The sequence below is a fragment of the Lissotriton helveticus genome, chromosome 2_1 (genome assembly GCF_964261635.1).
Source record: "Lissotriton helveticus chromosome 2_1, aLisHel1.1, whole genome shotgun sequence".
In the NCBI taxonomy this organism is placed as follows: Eukaryota; Metazoa; Chordata; class Amphibia; order Caudata; family Salamandridae; genus Lissotriton; species Lissotriton helveticus.
In genome coordinates, this window is record NC_136059.1 from 168,549,091 (window position 1) to 168,567,060 (window position 17,970).

At 46.8% G+C, this 17,970-nt stretch overlaps 1 protein-coding gene across 1 annotated transcript in view; it reads right to left on the bottom strand.

Moving 5' to 3' along the window:
* PHF24 (PHD finger protein 24) overlaps positions 1–17,970 on the bottom strand; it is a 440,073-nt gene that overhangs the window by 24,275 nt on the left and 397,828 nt on the right. The window contains exon 6 of the mRNA XM_078677234.1: positions 7,175–7,341. Coding sequence (XP_078533360.1) covers positions 7,175–7,341 — 167 coding nt within the window. The remainder of the gene's footprint in view (positions 1–7,174; positions 7,342–17,970) is intronic.

Genomic DNA, 17,970 nt, shown 5'->3' on the forward strand with positions numbered 1-17,970 from the left:
AATACTACCCCCTGCCAGTTCTGGCGGTGGTGGTAGCATTCCACCCTTCTAGAGGGAGAAGACATGAACACAGTGGTATACCGGGTTAAAGTTAAACAGAGCCTCAGCATCACAAGATGGATGCTGCTGCCACAGACATGAGTCTGCCCTCCTGCTGCTGAATGAAACTCCGGCAGGGGAGGCCTGGACAATAGGTTCCTGTCCAGGAGGTGCTGGCACCTCCCCAGACTGGCTTTAGTGTATTGGGGCAGGGCGGGTTGCATTCAGTGAATGCTTTTCAGACACTGCCTGGGGCACACTAGGTTCTCCATGCATTTCCCAGTTCAAACCGGTTGCTGGGGCACTCTGCCCCAGCTCTGGCACGAAACTGGACAAAGGGGAAGGGGTGTAACCACCCCCTCCCCAGGTCCTCCCATAGGTGGGACCCTAGGGTTAGTCCAACCCCTAAACTTAGTATAAGTATAGGAATCCAGTCCCTAGGACTTTAGATTACACTGGACGAACCTCTGAAGAAAAAATCCTGGACCTTCGACATTTCATTTCGACTGAAAGACTGAAGAATCTTCCGTGTGGTCAAGGAGTGGCCTCCCTGTTCAAACAGGCACCAAGGAAGCATCTTTGCCAGTCAGCATTTTCGAGGCTCCCTCCGGATCCCGAAGAATTTGCGACACAGGACACAGACTTCCAGACATCACTGAAGCTGACACGAGTTCCCAGCAGAGCTGAGAACGGGAGCGGACACGAGAGATGTGGGACCGGAACTCCTGGACATCCTGCATTTTTGCAACTGTACCTACTTCCAGAGGTATCCCGAAGTTGTGCATTGGGGTATTTGAAGCCCCTGCCCGAGCACCTTTTACACCGAAGTACAGAGGCCTGCACTCCAAGAGTGAGCCGTGAGTCCCCTTTCTTCACTGCAGCTCGAGGCTCCTTCGCGGTTCCTAGTCCGTTGGCTAGTGAGCCCCCACAAAAGCCAATTCTTTGTTCCCTGAGGTTTCCTGGTTGCTCCAGATGTGCTCTGACTCCCCTCCAAAGGAGGAGTCCCTCAGACTTTGCTGGTCTGAACCGAACCCAATCTTGTTATCTTGCATGGGTTGCTGTTGCCAAGGCTTGCTGGGTCCAATCCGGATTCCGACGATGCAGCACTCGACACCTTTTGTGGGATAGCTCGAATCCAGCTCCTGGCTGTCGTCGACACTTCTTGGTCCTCGTGGCTGAAGAGTCAAGCTTCACCTCTTTCACTTGAAAACACCCGACATCGGCTAGCATCTTTCTGCCGCCATCCTGGTCACTAGCTAGTGACCCAGACTCTGTCCCCTCTGCTTTCAGGTTCTTCACATATCCGATCCACGCTTGGTTCCACCCGGACACTTTTCCTCTGGTCGCCTAAAGCATTTCTTCGCAGCTCTCCATTGGAATCGACGACGAAACCCGACACCAAAAGACACCTATGCACCCGGCTTCCATGGGTGTGGTAAGATGAGTACTCCGGTGCTCCCGTGGGTATTGACTCAAGTGTCTAAGTCTAAAAGGGCTCCATCGTAGTTCACCTCTAAATGTTCTTAATCTTTAAAATTGTAACTTGCTCGTTCTCCATAGAAAGTCAATGGTAATTTGCGGCTGTGTTTAGACACTGCACGCGCGTCCCCCGTGGGTCTCCTGCATTCCTACTTTGGGTGGTTCCTGGTTGCCCCAGCGGTTCTTCAGGCCCTAGGCCTGCTTTCTAACCCTCACGTGGTTGTTATACCACTATTTTAGTATATGGTTTGTGAGGCACGTAGGACATAACGTATACTGTGCAACTAATCGTATGCTAATTAAGTTCCTTGTATTGTACTTTTACCTCTGACCTCATAAAGAGTCCAGAGGGGTTGTGTTTAGAATAAATACATATATATTTGATATATACCTTGTGTGGTGTACTTTCATTTGATCATTCAAGAGATTATAAACTGGTAAAACAACTTGCTTAACTCACCTCCAAGTCTTAGCCTGAAGGTTGCTCTCCACAGCTACCACTAGGTTAGCTTTCTATATCTGACTTTAAACCAACCATTAATAAGGGTCGTTTGGACTGGTGCAAGGTGCCCACTAGAATAGTGGACATCATATGCCAGACCAACTTCTCACAGCCACCCTGAACTTTCTGGCTCCGTCCCCAGCAGGAAGGAAACCCCCTTCCAGGGAAAGAGCCTTTGCTCCTACAGGTAAAGGATGGTGGGAGCCATTTTCCAAGGGTCTCTGTGGAGGTTTGCAGTAAACCAAGAGATAAAGCAGAGAATCGGGAGGTGGGAAATCTGCAAGAGCATGGTCAAGACTGGGTATAGGGACTTTCCCAATCCCTGGTTAGTTCACGGGATAAGACTGACCCTCAGCACTACCTGCTCAGAACATTACCTGGGAAGGAACTGCATTGCAAGAGAAAGAATCTGCCTGAAATCTAAAAGAAAGGGAGCCCTTACTACTGGTCCAGTCTGGCACCCGGGGAGTGGGCCTGCTCTCTAGTGTTCAAGTAGCTGCCTTGTGCTATTAGCAACAGGAACACAAAAGTTGCTAACTCTGCGACAGCCCAGCTGAACACTGAGGACTGGACCATGTAGAAGCATTGGCTTGGGAGAGACCTGCTGCTTAGAAGCCTGTCCTTAGAAAAAAGTGGGATTTCGCAATTTTTTCCAACTTTAGAAGAATGCTGATATTCCTCTGGGATGGCACACTCTTGACATGAGAGAAAAGCTGGTTTGCTTCACTCTCACCTCTTCTGCAGTGCTAAAAACATGTTGCAGAACTTTGTGGTAAGAGTATTTAGACCTGTGGAGCCCTGCCAGGCTAAAGCTTCTAGCTGTGCCTCACTGATGGCTTTTAAGAACCAAACAAAATGACTAAATCCGGAGCTAAAATCTTGGACTGGAGGCGAGATAGCAAATTTATCCCAGCAGCAAAGTGACCACTACAGCTATGGAATCCAGCTATCCCCCACTGGAGCTATTGGCACTAAAATCAATGGCTTCAGCAGGAGTTAGACTTCAAGCTACCTTAGCATCGCTGGGGGACGCTGAGCTCCAAAAAGTGGAGTAAAAGTAGTATAAAAGTGCTTTATTAGTAGACAAAATAGGGAACAACTCCCTCTTATGGTCCTCCACCAAATGAGCTGTACCTCAAGGCTCTATCTAACTACTATTTAAACTATGCTTAAAGCCATTATCAGATATTCTCAAAAAGTTCAACATTTGCATACATGAATATGCTAATGATATTCAGCTTTAAAGTAAGACTTCATGCTAGAAAGACATCCACATCATGAAGTCCTGACTCCTAGGAGCACAATGCTGGATGTTACTGTCTTCCTCCATCTAAACTTGCAAAATATTGATTTCTTACTCATCTCTCAAAGAAGGGAAACTAACTGGGCCTAACCCTACTCTGTGAACTCTCATTAACTCCCTTCCTATAGTCTCACCTACAATAAAACCCCTGGGCTTTTTTCATCAACAGCGATCGATCTCTTATTCCTCATATCAAAAAAACAGCTCAATCAGTTAATTACTTCGTTTGTGACCTGAAAAAAATAAAGAATCTAGGGGCATATTATCAAGAACGGCGATAAAATTATCGCTGCTTTAGCGGCAGGAAACTGCCGCTAAAGCGGCGATAATGGCCTTGATAATATGTCCTTGTGAATTCCCATAGAAGCCCAGGTTCTGGTGTTAACCTGGGCTTCTATGGGAATTCACAAGGGCATATTATCAAGCCCATTATCGCCGTTCTTGATAATATGCCCCCACTTACCCCCAACTAACCAAGACCTGTGCCCATAGCCTATTCATCTCCCACCCTGACTAGGACGATGCGGTTCTTACAGATCTCCAAAAGGCTTCTAGTGCCTCATCACAGTGGTCTTCAGTGCAGCTGCTTGGCTGGTCTCCTCCATAGGGAAAGTGGATCACATTACTTCAGTCCTGAGCGAATTCCACCGGACCCCCATTCCTACCAGAATTTAAGTCAAAGCAGGATGCCACACCCACAAGTACATCCATCTCAAATCCCCTCCATACCTCACAGTTATCTTCACAAACTCTGGTGTAAAGAGAGGTCTATGGAGAAAAAAATCTCTCTTTTTGGAAACTCCTGCCTTGAGCAGGGCTCTAGGAGTATAAGCAGTCTATCTCTTGAGCTGTGATCAGCTTCTTAGGTTCCATACCTCCATCCATCTGGAGTCAATCTGATGTACTCACCTTTCGGAAACTTATGAAACCTTATGTTTTTTGCATTCACCTCAACTAATCATTACAATCGCTACTGTCAGCCATCACTTCTTTCACCTGCAATATCTAGTATGCTCTCATTGTTCTCTCCTCCGTAGCAATATGTTGTACTGGTGTTTCTGTATTTTATCTTGGATTTGACATTTTTCTAGTTATTTTGTAAATGGTACGTATACATTCCTGGTAAAGTGGCGCTATAGCAAATGGTAAGTAGATACAAAGAAAAAAACATTACCCACTTGGTGTATCCATCCTCTTCTCCATTGTGGTTGTCATAAAACTGCCCATTGACCTTGGTCAATCACAAACTGATTCTTTTGATTGGCATGTTGTATTTTCTATGTTATGTTATTAGGATTTATACAGCGTACGAATACCAAATGGTGTCTTTGGCGCTAACAGTCCAGAAAGCAGGCAGGTGAACTATTCATGGAATAAAAAAGTCTTGAGGGCCGTACGAAAGGATGGAAGAGATGGAAGTTTCGTGGCTCCTACAGTAAAACTTCTGTCGCCCCAGTTAGCCTTACAGAATCTTTGAGAGAGCATTATTTTAGCCCCTTTGGACCTAAGACATCTGTTTGGGAAATATAGAGTGCCCTATACGTGACACATAAAGCCTTAAACTTAATGCGACCCGTGACTGGAAGCCAATGCAGTCTCCTAAGGTGATTACCTATCGATTAAAATGTAAGTATCCCCAGCAGAAGTCTAGCAGCTGCATTCTGGATCATCTGCAATCTATGAGTCTGCTTCACAGGCATTCCGAGATCGAGCCCATTGCAGTAGTCCAATTTGGCCATAACTAAAGAGGTTATCACTGTTGTTCTGCTGTCTATTGGGATTATAGGTAAGAATTTCTTGATTCTCTTGAGTAGAAAGAAACTAGCTGATGATACTGCCTTGACTTGTGCTTCAAAATTTAGTCTCTGGTCTATGAGCACTCTTAAATGTTTTGCTTTGGCGACTGGGGTGGGTGCGACTCCCAATTCATCAAGCTACCAGATCTGTGACCAGTTAGGTAAAAAATTCCCAAATAGAATCACCTGTGTCTTTCCTGAATTGAGTTTGAGGCAGTGCAAACTCATCCATGTGTTGACTGCTCACATACAGTCCCTAAATCTATTTACTGGTGAGATGGCACCTCTGCAAATAGACAGGATAATTTGCGTGTCACCGCCGTAGGATGTTAGTGCCATCCCAGAAGATCTGATTAATACAACCAGTTCAGATTCATATACATTGAAGAGTGTGGGACTCGGAGAAGAGCACTGAGGTACCCCGCAAGGGAGAATGAAAGACGGGGAAACATAGTTACCCAATGCCACTGATTGCATCCTGTTGGATAAAAACAAAGAGATCAGACCTACAACGTTGTCCGTAACACCCAGCACATTTAGGCGAGTGAGTAGCAATTGATGGTCGACCGTGTTGAACGCCGCCGAAATACCGAGCAGGATAAGAGCCAGAGCACCACTTGCATCCAGCACTGCTCTGATTACATCAAGGCAGTCTCTATGCTGTGCTCTGCCCTAAAGCCGAATTGGGATTCATCCAGAATGTTATGATCCTGTAAATATTGGGTAAGTTGATTATTCATACCTTTATCCACCATTTTGGCAGGAAGTGGAAGACGTGAAAGGGGTCTGTAATTATTAGTGTCAGTTTTATCCAGATTTGATTTTTTTAAAAGAGTCGAAGCCCTCTTCCATATAGAGGGAAAAACACACTGCTCAAACATAGAGTTAAAGATTGAGGTTAGACTAGCGGTGAGAATCTCAGGAGCTTGTTTAAAAATCATCGTGGGGAGAGGATCATAGGGAGAGCCAGATTCAGCCTGACGGATGTAGGTAGTGGCCATATCCACTGTTACAGCTCTAAATTCTTTAAAGGTTGGAGCATTAGAAAGTGGCGTGAATGCTAAGTCTCTCATCTCAGGCCTTGCCCCATTGTCAAAGGTGGTATATATTGTTCCACTTTGCTTTGAAAATATTGTGCTAGTGAATTACAAAAGTCCTGAGAGTGATTATTCACTGTTTTACTTGGTAAGGTAGATAGATTAGTTACCACAGTTAGAACAGCTCTTTGGTAGAGTTTTCCACCTCCTTGATTAGTTTAGAAAAATAAGACCATTTTTCTGACAGAATTAGATATCTGTAATCAGTTAAAACTGTCTTATACTTGGCGAGATCCTGATCAATATAATGTAGTCTCCAACATCTCTCTAGATATGTTTGTTGATTTTCCAAAACTTTAAAAATACATGTCTGTGGTTCTCTTTACCTGATTTTAATCATTTCGGTGTCTTTGTGCTCATTAAATATTTCTGGGTCAGTTTGGGACTTTTTTTCTTGTTTTCTTGATTTTAAAATTGTTGATGCTGCTTGACTTGAACACGCATGTCTCTGGGGAATGGCCTGCTGGTTGTGCCACAGCTAGCAGGAGCTGATTTGAGCAAAGCACTCTTAGAACTATTTGGAGAAGTAACCAGACCATGTTTAGTAAGTCAGTAAGGGTACCCCGCCCAAAACTAATAACCCACTTTCTGACAAACAGATATTCCCAAATCACTAATTAGTTATACTTAGTGTATTTAGATAATATCAACAAACATAGCCACATAACAGAAAGTAGATGCACAGGAAAAGTCAAATATCAAATAAACATCATCCTATTAAAAACAAAAAAAGACACCAACTGCAAAAGCAACTGATCAGTCAGAGGAAGCAATAAAAGCTATGAAAAGAGCACACAAACCACTCTTTAAAGTAAGTTGTAAATGATATTTTCTTTCCATAAACTCACTTGGGCTAGATCCTGGAAGTTTTTTTTATAAGGAGAGGCATCATTAAAGACGGTAGATAGGTTTTAACAGGTACATCAATAAGTAGACTCTTCAGAAATGGATCAGGTACCTGACATTGCAGGATGGGGCCTCCTTGGGGTGTTTCCGGAACCACGCGGCCTGGGCTCTTCTGCACTCGCCACCGCTGATGAGACTGTCGTTGTCCTGGTCCAGCAACGAGAAGGCGGTCCGTGCTTTTTCCCGCTCTTTGGCTGACAGCAATCTTAGCAACGAGTTCTGTGGGGAGGAAACAGCACAAAGGTGAGTGATCTGCTCAAAACAGTCCTATGTCCAAGGCTGGGCTGCTTCAGAAAACTAGAGAAACACTGAGATTTCTTGTGTATGATCTGTACAGCTTTGTTCCAGTGGCACACTGTACCTACGTCTGGGCATACCCATCTGTAATGAAGTTAGCAGTCCAGTAGCTGGGGTGGGCGGAGCTTGGTGGGCAGAGGGGAAGAGGAGGGGACAGGACAGGAAAGGGGCAGTCAGAGTAGGGACAGGGACGAGAGTGGTTGTAAGAGAATAAAGATCTAGTGATAATACTACATAGCGTCTGTGGTCATTGTAGCAGGATGCTACAGCTGGCGACGAGGGTGGGATCAGCTTAAACCCAACCCACAGAACATTGCAAGAGAGCCCTCTCCCCCGGCAGCGTCGAGGAGAAGAAGGCGCTGGCCAGAAAGACGAAACTACGACCGGCCACGAGAGGCCAGCAACCGGTGACCCTGTCCCCCCCCCCAGCAGTTGAGAGGGACCCAGGAGGGAGCCGAAGCGCCGAGCGTTTGGACGCTCAAGGTAAAGGAGACCCTTCGCGCCAAAACGCGACTTGCGCAAGAAGTGTGCAGTGACCAGCCAGCGCTGCAGGAACAGAAGCCAGGAGCCTACCCTGACTCTGCCAGACCCTAGCAGGGAAGAGAAAGTGCCCCAACGCGGAGGACGGCGCCCCGCGGAAACCGCCTGCCGAGCGGTGCTGAATGTGCGCTGTTCGCGCCAAAAACGGAAGAAAACTCACCCCCGATGCGTGAGCATTCGCCTGCAAGCCCCGCAGTGAACCGGAGTCTGCCCGGATCGCGTCTGAACTGCTCCGGTGCCTGAGGAGCGTCTGAAGAGGTGCGGAGGGTGAGCTGCCTGAAGAAGCCGGCTGCCGGTGAGTGCCGAGTGGAGAATGGAGGCTTGAATGAGATCTCGTGTGACACGAGATTCCCCTAGCGGCGGCCATCTTTAAGTCAGGCGATTCCTGGGACACCCTTCCTGAGCAAAATAGAGGCGGCCATTTTGGAGTCAGGCATCCAGAAAAGAGGGTGGAAAAGAGACAAACAAGCATTGCTAGCTGTAAGGGACAAACAAGCACTGCTATTCACAAGGGAACAGGCTTTGGCCAAAGAAAATAAAGTGGAAAAGAGACAAACAAGCACTGCTAGCCACAAGAGAACAGACCGTGGAAACGCACGCCAGTCGCTGACGCAAGAAGTGGACGAGGGCACCAAAACACACCGACAAGATGTCTAACCCTCCCACACAGAAAGACGTCAAAGGGGGCACCCACCTGCGAGCCCCGGAGCCATTGTCAGTCACAACAGGAAGCAGCATGGGATTAAAGTGGCAAGAATGGCTAGAGGACTTTGAGGATTATATTGAAGGGTCCAAAATTGAACCAGACAAAGACAAGATCATAGCACTTCGCAATTTGGGGGGACGTGAAATAAGCAAAATTGTACGAGAGATCCCAGCCACAGATGGTGACACCTATGACAAAGTAAGAACTGTTCTAAATAACCGTTTCCTGCATAAGAGAAACGTTGACTATGAGAGACATAAATTCCACCAGCAGCGCCAGGGAAAAGAAGAACCACTGAGTTCTTTCATACATCGGCTGCGGCGGCAGTCCCAGCATTGCGATTTTACCAACTTCTCGCCGGATGCAGCCATCAAATCTCAAATAATCACGGGGTGTCACTCGGAGTCGCTGAGACGGCGACTGCTGAGGAAACCACAGGAACTAGCGGAGATTGAAGAAAACTCCCGACTGTACGACCAAGCCGAGGAAAATGCGGCGGAAATTGAAACAGGACCTAGTACCAGCCACGAACACGCCAACCGCATCACTGAGAGGCGGCAGGGACGTCAGGATCGGCGCGACAGTGGAAGACGTCACCCGCGAGACAGATCGCGGCGCTCCAAGTATTCGCCCAGGCGACGCCCGGACTACAGAAGGAAGGTATCCGGGAGGAGAGATCGCAGACCTGAACGCACGAGGCGCTGTTTTAGGTGCGGGTACCACTACCCTCACATCGACTCTTGCCCTGCCATGGGCCAACGGTGCAGAAAATGTGGACGATCCAACCACTTTGAGGCCATGTGTGGGGATTACCACAAAGAAAAACGCAATGATGGTGACAGGCATGATGAGTCGCAGCGGCCCTCACGAGTAGAGACTAAGCGCCATCACATCAGATCAGTTCAGCAAGAGCCTCCCAGATCTCCCACGTTCTCCCACTCCAGTCACGACTCTCGGCGCTCCCGATGGGACCGTCGTTCCCCCTCAAGGGACTCCAGATCGTCCTCATCCAGGCACTCATCCTACACCACCGAATATGTCAACTTTGCTGACCATGATCAGTTCAAACGTTATCCACGCCTCGACATCAAAGTGGGCAACCATGCCGCCAAGTTCATGATGGACAGCGGAGCATCGCTCAACTACATTTCTGTTGCCGAACACGACCGCATGGACCCCAAACCACGTTTACATTTCGCGCCTGTCCGCGTCTACACCTGGATGGCGAAGAAACCTCTCCAGTGCTTGGGCAAATTTGACACCACCCTCACGCATGGCAAGCTCTCCATCCCGGCAGTTATCCACGTTATTAAAGGGCCTGAGGCTGACTGTCTGCTGAGCCTCCCCACGGCGGAACGTCTTCAGTTGGTACACATCCTTTTCAACGTCCATGACATCTCGGACTGCGCTGGGAAATTCCCTTCCCTCTTCCGAGGTTTAGGGAAACTGAAGGGCCGTCAAATCCACCTGCATATCAACGAGCAAATCAAGCCAGTGGCTCAACACCCGCGTAGAGTGCCTTTTCACTTGCAATCCGCGGTTGAATGTGAACTGCAGGAACTTCTGGACGCCGACATCATTGAGCGCACTGCGGGACCCACTCCTTGGGTGTCCCCGGTGGTCATCGTCCCCAAGAAAGGATCCCAAAACAAAGTCCGTCTCTGCGTGGACATGCGTCTGCCGAATACAGCTATCGAGAGGGAGAGACATCCAGGCCCACTCCTGAGCGACATGATCACAGCCCTCAATGGGGCGACTGTGTTCTCCAAACTGGACCTGAACAAGGGCTACCACCAGCTCGAGCTAGACGCCAGCTCTCGCCCCATCACGACGTTTGCCACCCATCTTGGCCTCTTCCGCTACAAACGTCTCAGTTTAGGCGTCTCATCAGCCGCCGAGATCTTCCAGGAGGCCATACGTCTTGTCATCCACCACATACCTAACGCCCTTAATTACAGCGATGATATCCTGGTCTACGGTTCGGACACGCAAGAGCATGACACCGCCCTTGATCGTGTCTGCCTCGCTCTGATGGACGCTGGGTTGACCCTCAACAAGGACAAATGTGAATTTCATCAGTCGACCCTGAAATTTTTCGGGCACATCTTCTCAGCGGGTGGCATGAAACCAGACCCGGACAAAATCGCCACGCTCAACAACACCAAGAGCCTGGCTGATGTCAACGACCTGCGTTCCTTTCTTGGGATGGCAAGCTACTGCGCCCGCTACATTCGTGACTACGCCACCGTAAGTCACCCTCTGCGGCTCCTCACGAAAGCTGGCGCGCAATTTGTATGGACTCCGGAGTGTTAGCGTGCCTTCAAAGACATTAAACACGCCGTGGAATCAGCCAAGTGCCTCTCCTATTTCAATCCCAAGAGGAAAACGGAAATCACTGTGGACGCAAGCCCCGTGGGCTTAGGGGCCATCCTGGCACAATACGACCACGAGTCGGATCAAAGGAGAATCATCGCTTATGCCAGTCGGAGCCTAACGGACCCTGAGAAACGATATTCCCAACCGGAGAAGGAGAGCCTGGCTGTCGTGTGGGCGTGCGAGCACTTCCACATCTTCATATTCGGGAAACACTTCACGCTCATAACCGACCATCAGGCACTTGTCACGATCTATGGGAATCCCAAGTGCAAGATGCCCCCCAGGATCGAGAGATGGGGCTTGCGGCTGCAAGAGTACACGTTCTCGATTATTCACAAACCGGGGAAGGATGAGAATCCAGCTGATTATATGTCTCGCCACCCCCGAGACTCATCAGAGACTGCACCCTCCATTGCGGAGGAATACATTCACTTCGTGACCAATCATGCTCGTCCACCAGCAATCCCCATGCATGCCATTCGGGAAGCGACCAACCAAGACAGCATCCTACAAGAAGTGGTAAAGCGCACCCGAACCAACAGATGGAGATACCACCCACAGGAGGAAGAGGAAAACCCTGCTGTCAAGAAAGGACTACAGGCCTTCCGGCATGTCTCCGACGAACTCTCTGTAACCAGTGACGACCTCCTCCTCAGAGACCACAGACTAGTTATACCAGCAACACTGAGACAAGGAGTGATCGATTTGGCCCACGAAGGTCATCGAGGAGTCGTCTCCACCAAAAGAGCACTGAGAGAACGTGTCTGGTTCCCAGCTCTCGACCAGATGGTCGAGGACACGTTGAAAGACTGCCACCCATGTCAACTGACCAGCCACAGTAATCCACCTGCTCCTCTACAGATGACCCCGTTGCCTGATGGGGTATGGCAAGAAGTTGCCATGGACTTTTATGGCCCCTTGCAGTCCGGGAAGTATGTAGTCATCATCCTGGATGAATACTCCAGGTTCCCAGTGGCCCAGTTCATATCATCCACCAGTGCCGCCTGCACCCTCAAGGTGCTTGAGGAAGTCTTCGCTACTTGGGGTGTCCCCAGGGTCATCAAGACGGACAACGGGCCCCCATTCAATAGTCATGAGTTCAGCGACTTCGCGAAACACATGGACTTCCAACATCGCAAAGTCACGCCCCTCTGGCCTCAGGCCAACGGCACTGTGGAAAGATTCATGTCCACCATTAAGAGAACATTCCAGCAAGCCACGGCCGAAAAGAAAGATCTTCAGTCAGCACTGAACGAGGTCCTTAGTGCCTACAGGACCACCCCTCACTCTACGACGGGCCAATGCCCTGCGACTCTCATGCTTGGGAGGACAATGAGGAATCGGATCCCCACATGGGACGGAGCCCTGGAAAAACCTCCGTCGAATCAACAACACAGAGACATGGCCATCACAGATCGGCACCGCAAGGACAAGATGAAAGAGTATGCGGACCGCAAGCGAAGGGCCCGGTCCCCTTCCCTGAAAGAAGGCGACAGAGTCGTTGTCAAGCAGGAACAACGCCAAAAGACTGATTGTCGTTTCAAAGATGAGCCCCTGACGATCACCCAACAAAAGGGCACCATGGTGACAGCAGAATCAGAGACACGAAGAGTCACCCGCAACGCCTCTCACTTTAAGAAGTGCTCTCCTGAAGTCCATGCAAGTGCACCCATGGTCCCCACACCTGTGTGCAGGGACAGCCCTGAGACTGTTGCACCCGACATCGGACCCTCACCTACAGAAGAGCCCTCACCTGAAGATGTCGTGTCCATACTGGCGAGACCCCGCCGTCAAGTGCGGCCTCCTAAGAGACTGATCACAGAGATGGACTGATCTCTATTTCTTTCAGTTGTTACTTTATTAAGAAAGGGGGAGATGTAATGAAGTTAGCAGTCCAGTAGCTGGGGTGGGCGGAGCTAGGTGGGCAGAGGGGAAGAGGAGGGGACAGGACAGGAAAGGGGCAGTCAGAGTAGGGACAGGGACGAGAGTGGTTGTAAGAGAATAAAGATCTAGTGATAATACTACATAGCGTCTGTGGTCATTGTAGCAGGATGCTACACCATCCAACTTAGAGTGGCACACTAAAGTACACAAAAAGTGATGAATTGAATGTTTGAATTAATCTCATCCACTGGTACATACTCAGGTCCACAACCCAATCCATCGTTCTCCCCTCCCATTGACAGCATTTGCGATGACGATACAGGACCGCACATCGCACCCATGCAGCTTTATCAGAACCACCGCTGCATGATGCCTCTTTGGCGTAAGATCTCGCAACACTCAGCAACCAGGATTTAAGGTACTTTATTTAGAGGGCCTAAATTGGTCGGTGTATCCATCCCACGCTCCATCATGGTCAGCCTGAACCTGTCACTTTGAGCCGGTCCGACGCAACCAGATAACCACAGTTGGTGCTTAGAGTTTTTAGCCAATGTTCTCGCTTAAATCTTAAAAACTGCATATCTCTATTTCTACTGTTTGTATTTTTGTAATTTTGGTATCAAATATTTATTTTATTTTACTGTATTTTTCTTGTGTTGTGTATTCACTTTATTACTGTCTGACGTGATCCATGAATACTTTACACACTGCCTCTAAGTAAAGCCTGACTGCTTTTGTGCACCGGTTAATTTAGGGTTTGCTTGTGACTTTACTCTGACAAGAATAATCGTCGCTGCTTGAGTAGGGTGTAGTGTAGTTCCTATGATCCCAATAGGCTCTGCGCATTGGAATAATACCTTCAATAGTATAGACCCAGGGCAGAGGTTAACTAGGTCTTCTATTGACGATATTAGACTTAAAGTTTTTGGTTTTGCCAGCTAGCTCAGAGTTCACTAGAAACTTTCTCAAATAGGCAAGGAGGAGTTTAACCTCCCTGGATAGACAAGAAGGGATTTAGTTTCTGACAACCATAGAACATGACAACTTTGCTCTCCCCTAATCAAGAGTGTATCTCTAGAGTCGTGTGAAAACAAAAGACAACTTATTTTACTCAGTCAGTACGTGCATTCTTAGTTTCACCAGATTGTAGAGAAAAGGAAGAGACGGGCGTGTTCAATAAAGATGGTATTTATTGATCAGTCTCTTTTCTCGTACAAGAGAAATGAATCGATAATATTGCGATACTTATGGTTAAGTAAAGTGCATACAATAAAAGCAGAAGTATAAAATAATACTGCAGAAGCATTGATATGGTTTCTAAGCCATATGATATTTAAAATCGATAAAATAGATACATACATATATACATTGACTACTCGTACTCAACTGGTGCTTCTAACTACGCCTACCCCAGTGTACCTGACCTAAGCCTAATACGTGAACGGGAGTAGATAAGTAGCAGTTTAAGTTAAGTTTGTTTTGCCAAGTGACTGACTCAAGAATTCTCTGCACGGGGTTGTTCAGTTCTGTACCTGAGATCTAGAATGGTTGAGGGCTGGTATCTCTCGTCTCTGGTCTTGATATTCCAGCTGCCTGCGAGGGCCGCTTGGAAGCGCCGGTGCTGGATTTCTCGGCAGGAGAAAAACAGCTTCTTGTTCTCAGCGCGTCAGGAAGGCGGGGCAGCGCGTGTGGGCTTCGCTCTCTGCTGGGCTCCTCAGCGCGTCTTGCTGCTCCGATCTCGTCACCACCGCATGTGTTTGCTTAAGGCAACGTCGGTAATATTTATACCTGTAAGGTGTCGAGATTGACGTAAGGATGGACATAGATACGTCAATAAGGATGTCATACGAACGGGCTTGTTTGCACATTCTTTTGCTGAAGTTCTCTGTGAAATCAAAACAATGGCCGCAGGGTTTTTCCCAGGTTGTCATAGGTTTGATTTGTTTTGAGAACTCCGTATGCCTTATCAGGGGCTGGAGAAATAGTGCTTGTCTAATTAGATGGCATGCGTTATTACCTAATCAGATAACACGTTTCTGTGCCGTGGTGTGGCTTAATCAGATAACGTTTTTTGCACCGTGGGTTGGCTGCTAGTTAACTATTAACCAGAACAGGGTCAGGAATAGGGGGATCGATACAGAACCTATAGGAATACATCACACCCACTCCACGCTAACTATGTCCATATTTACAAGATCTAGGCATAGTAAATATTTCGTAGTGTATGTGTATACCGTACCACCCCAAAATACATCTATATGCATTTTGAAATTATGTAATCTACGAGAAGCATTATATGCACTCAAGCAGTAGAAAAAATGCTAAATTAATCACGCATATTCATACATCATTATGAATAAAACATTGAAATAACACATGAAATGGCTCTTAATACAGAAGAAAAAGTGCGAGACCATTTCATCACAAATTAAAATATTATGAACAGGTCAGAGGGCAGCTAATATCTCTAAAGGTCCTAAAATAAAAATATAGTTCTCTAAGAATAGTCTCTACTTTAAGCAGAAGATAAGTGTCCCGAAAAAATTCAAAATATTTTTGGGGCTGTGAAAATTTATGTTCCACTGTCCGTAAACTGGTGAAAAATTTTGTTCATGATGCTTCATTATCAAAGTTTAAGGCCAAATTCAGGGTGTTGAAAACGCCTTGCGCTTGCTTGCTAAAAAGTCATTATTTCTGCTCTGGTGAGAACATCATATCATTTAGACTCTCGAAAAAGCTGTCAACAGCTTCCTGTGAAAGTTCCATTAACTCTGAAAAAGATGTTACCATGCATTCATGAGCATGATTGCCTTCATTGATGTTTTGATCAGCATAGCTGACAGAAGGTCGTACCTGATCGATGCTGCTTTCATCTTGAACCTCACTACTCCTCAATCGTAGTGGTGAAGTCTCCACGAATGCCGTCATCAGGATTGGTAGCCGCTGGGGGCAGCACAATGCATGAGCCGTGACCGGACCCAACAAAGTTTCTGCATCCATTGACGCATCCGATTGTAGCGTCAGACAGGTGTCCAACACGCATTCTTCTCCGCATAGCAAGCACCTTAATACAGGTAAAACACAGCTTTGCCACATAGGTCTAAATGAAAGAAACCAAGTCATGTTCAGGTCTCTTAGTCGGGACAGTCCAAGGATTTTAGATATCCGGTCCCGGTATCCAATGGCTAGGATTGTTTCTTCCCTTGTCGCAGGTGTTTTGTCTGTGACACGGTTTGCCATAGCGAAATAACAGAATCAAAAATAGGATTCCTGCCACTAGTCCCAAAAGGAGAGGAAGTCCACCAAAGATGGAATGGACAAAGTCTGGAAAAATACCCAGAATGGCTTTAAATGGTGTTAGAGCCCCTGAAAACACTGTCTTAAATACATTTGAGACTCCACTGGTATCAGAAATATTTAAGATTTCGTTCAGGATGTCTGCGAAATGTATGGGGGAATTAGTTGATAACAATGAATGAATCTCTGCCGTCGTCCTTGCAACTTGGAGATCATACGTTTCTTTTGATGACGTGAGCCTGGTCGGCGTCTGAAGGAGCACAGTTTTCATTCTGCTTAAAGTATCAACTCTAATGGAAGAAATTTTCAAATTCGGCCATAACCTTGCCTACCTGTCTGGCATTGCGCTGGGGAACAATACTCGTTCACAGCACATGACCTTCGCAGTCGTACTTATGAGATAAGGTATTCCGGGCACCAAGCTACAACATCTGCGGTCTACAATTATAATGTAACTCCCGTTCGATAGTCTCCTAAAGAATGGTTCTATTTGTGTCGCAGGTGTGCCTAGCTGGTGACATGAAAGGTTATTTGAGGATCCTTCACAGGCTCCGTGTAAACTAATACCATTACACAGAAGTGTACCGCTTAGTGACATGGCACAATTGTTGCCACTAAGAAACACTTTCCGGCCTTTATTACTGACACATGCATGTGTATAGGGCAAGTTCCATGTTGACTTAATGTATCCTTTACCCAATTTTTCGTACATGCCAGCCTGTATATATTTTTGGCAGTATTGAAACCTGAAAGTAGATATTGGAATATTAATTATTCCATGTATTATCCACTCACTGACAGGTCGTTCTGACATTGTCAATGGTAATCTCTCGAGTTTCTCATGCTCAGGATTGTATAATCAGCACCCTTCTGTGCCATACTGATTTGTTTATCAGTAAGGTTAAAGATATTGAATAGTGACGTTGTGTTGATTAAACGCCAAGGCACATAGCCTGAAAGCAGATTTTGTAACGTCCAGCCAAGTTGTACAATAGAGCGCAATTGGGACTGACCGTGTTGTAACAACAGTAAGTCTTGCGATATTATGTCGATTGCTGAAGACACAATGCTGTCCAAAGAGTATATTCTGGAGGACAGAGTCATTAACCCATTGTCCACTACAGAAAGTGATTTTTCCAAATTAATACGGTCAATTTCCCGTATTCTCTCTGATGTTTCAATTTGAGTTACTTTCCAGGCTTCGTTATAAGCTGCATATACAGAGGCTGCTATGAAGCATTTTTGACGCTGTTTGCGCGGTCCCATAATGAAATCACGCAAGTCAGCACCATCAGTAAGTAAAGTTAGGTGTTGCTTAATTTCTGACAGTGTGGATGTTTGTAGCCATTGAAGGCAGAGCTTGCCCACACTGTATGTGGTGATTATCCCTGGGTGTTGTCTTTGGGAATATCTAGGGTCTGGCCTGGTCAATTTGAACCCTTGGATTTTGTTCAGGAATCTGTCTTGACAGTTATTAGTATCTGTGGGCCAGATCAACCACTTTTTCCAATCTGGATGTGTTCTGTTTTGGCTTAATATATGGATTACGTCTATCTCCTCATCTATAGAGCTATTACTGTTCATTGTTGGCTTTGGAATAGACGGTTTGTTCAAGTCTTTGATTTTGGCTAGGCCAAGACAGGTAGTTTGTTGAATAGTGTCATTCAAAAATATAATTTGTTCTGGTATCATGCAGGCTCTAAACAATGATTCTATACCTTGTACTTGCCATTCCTTTGTACCCCAAA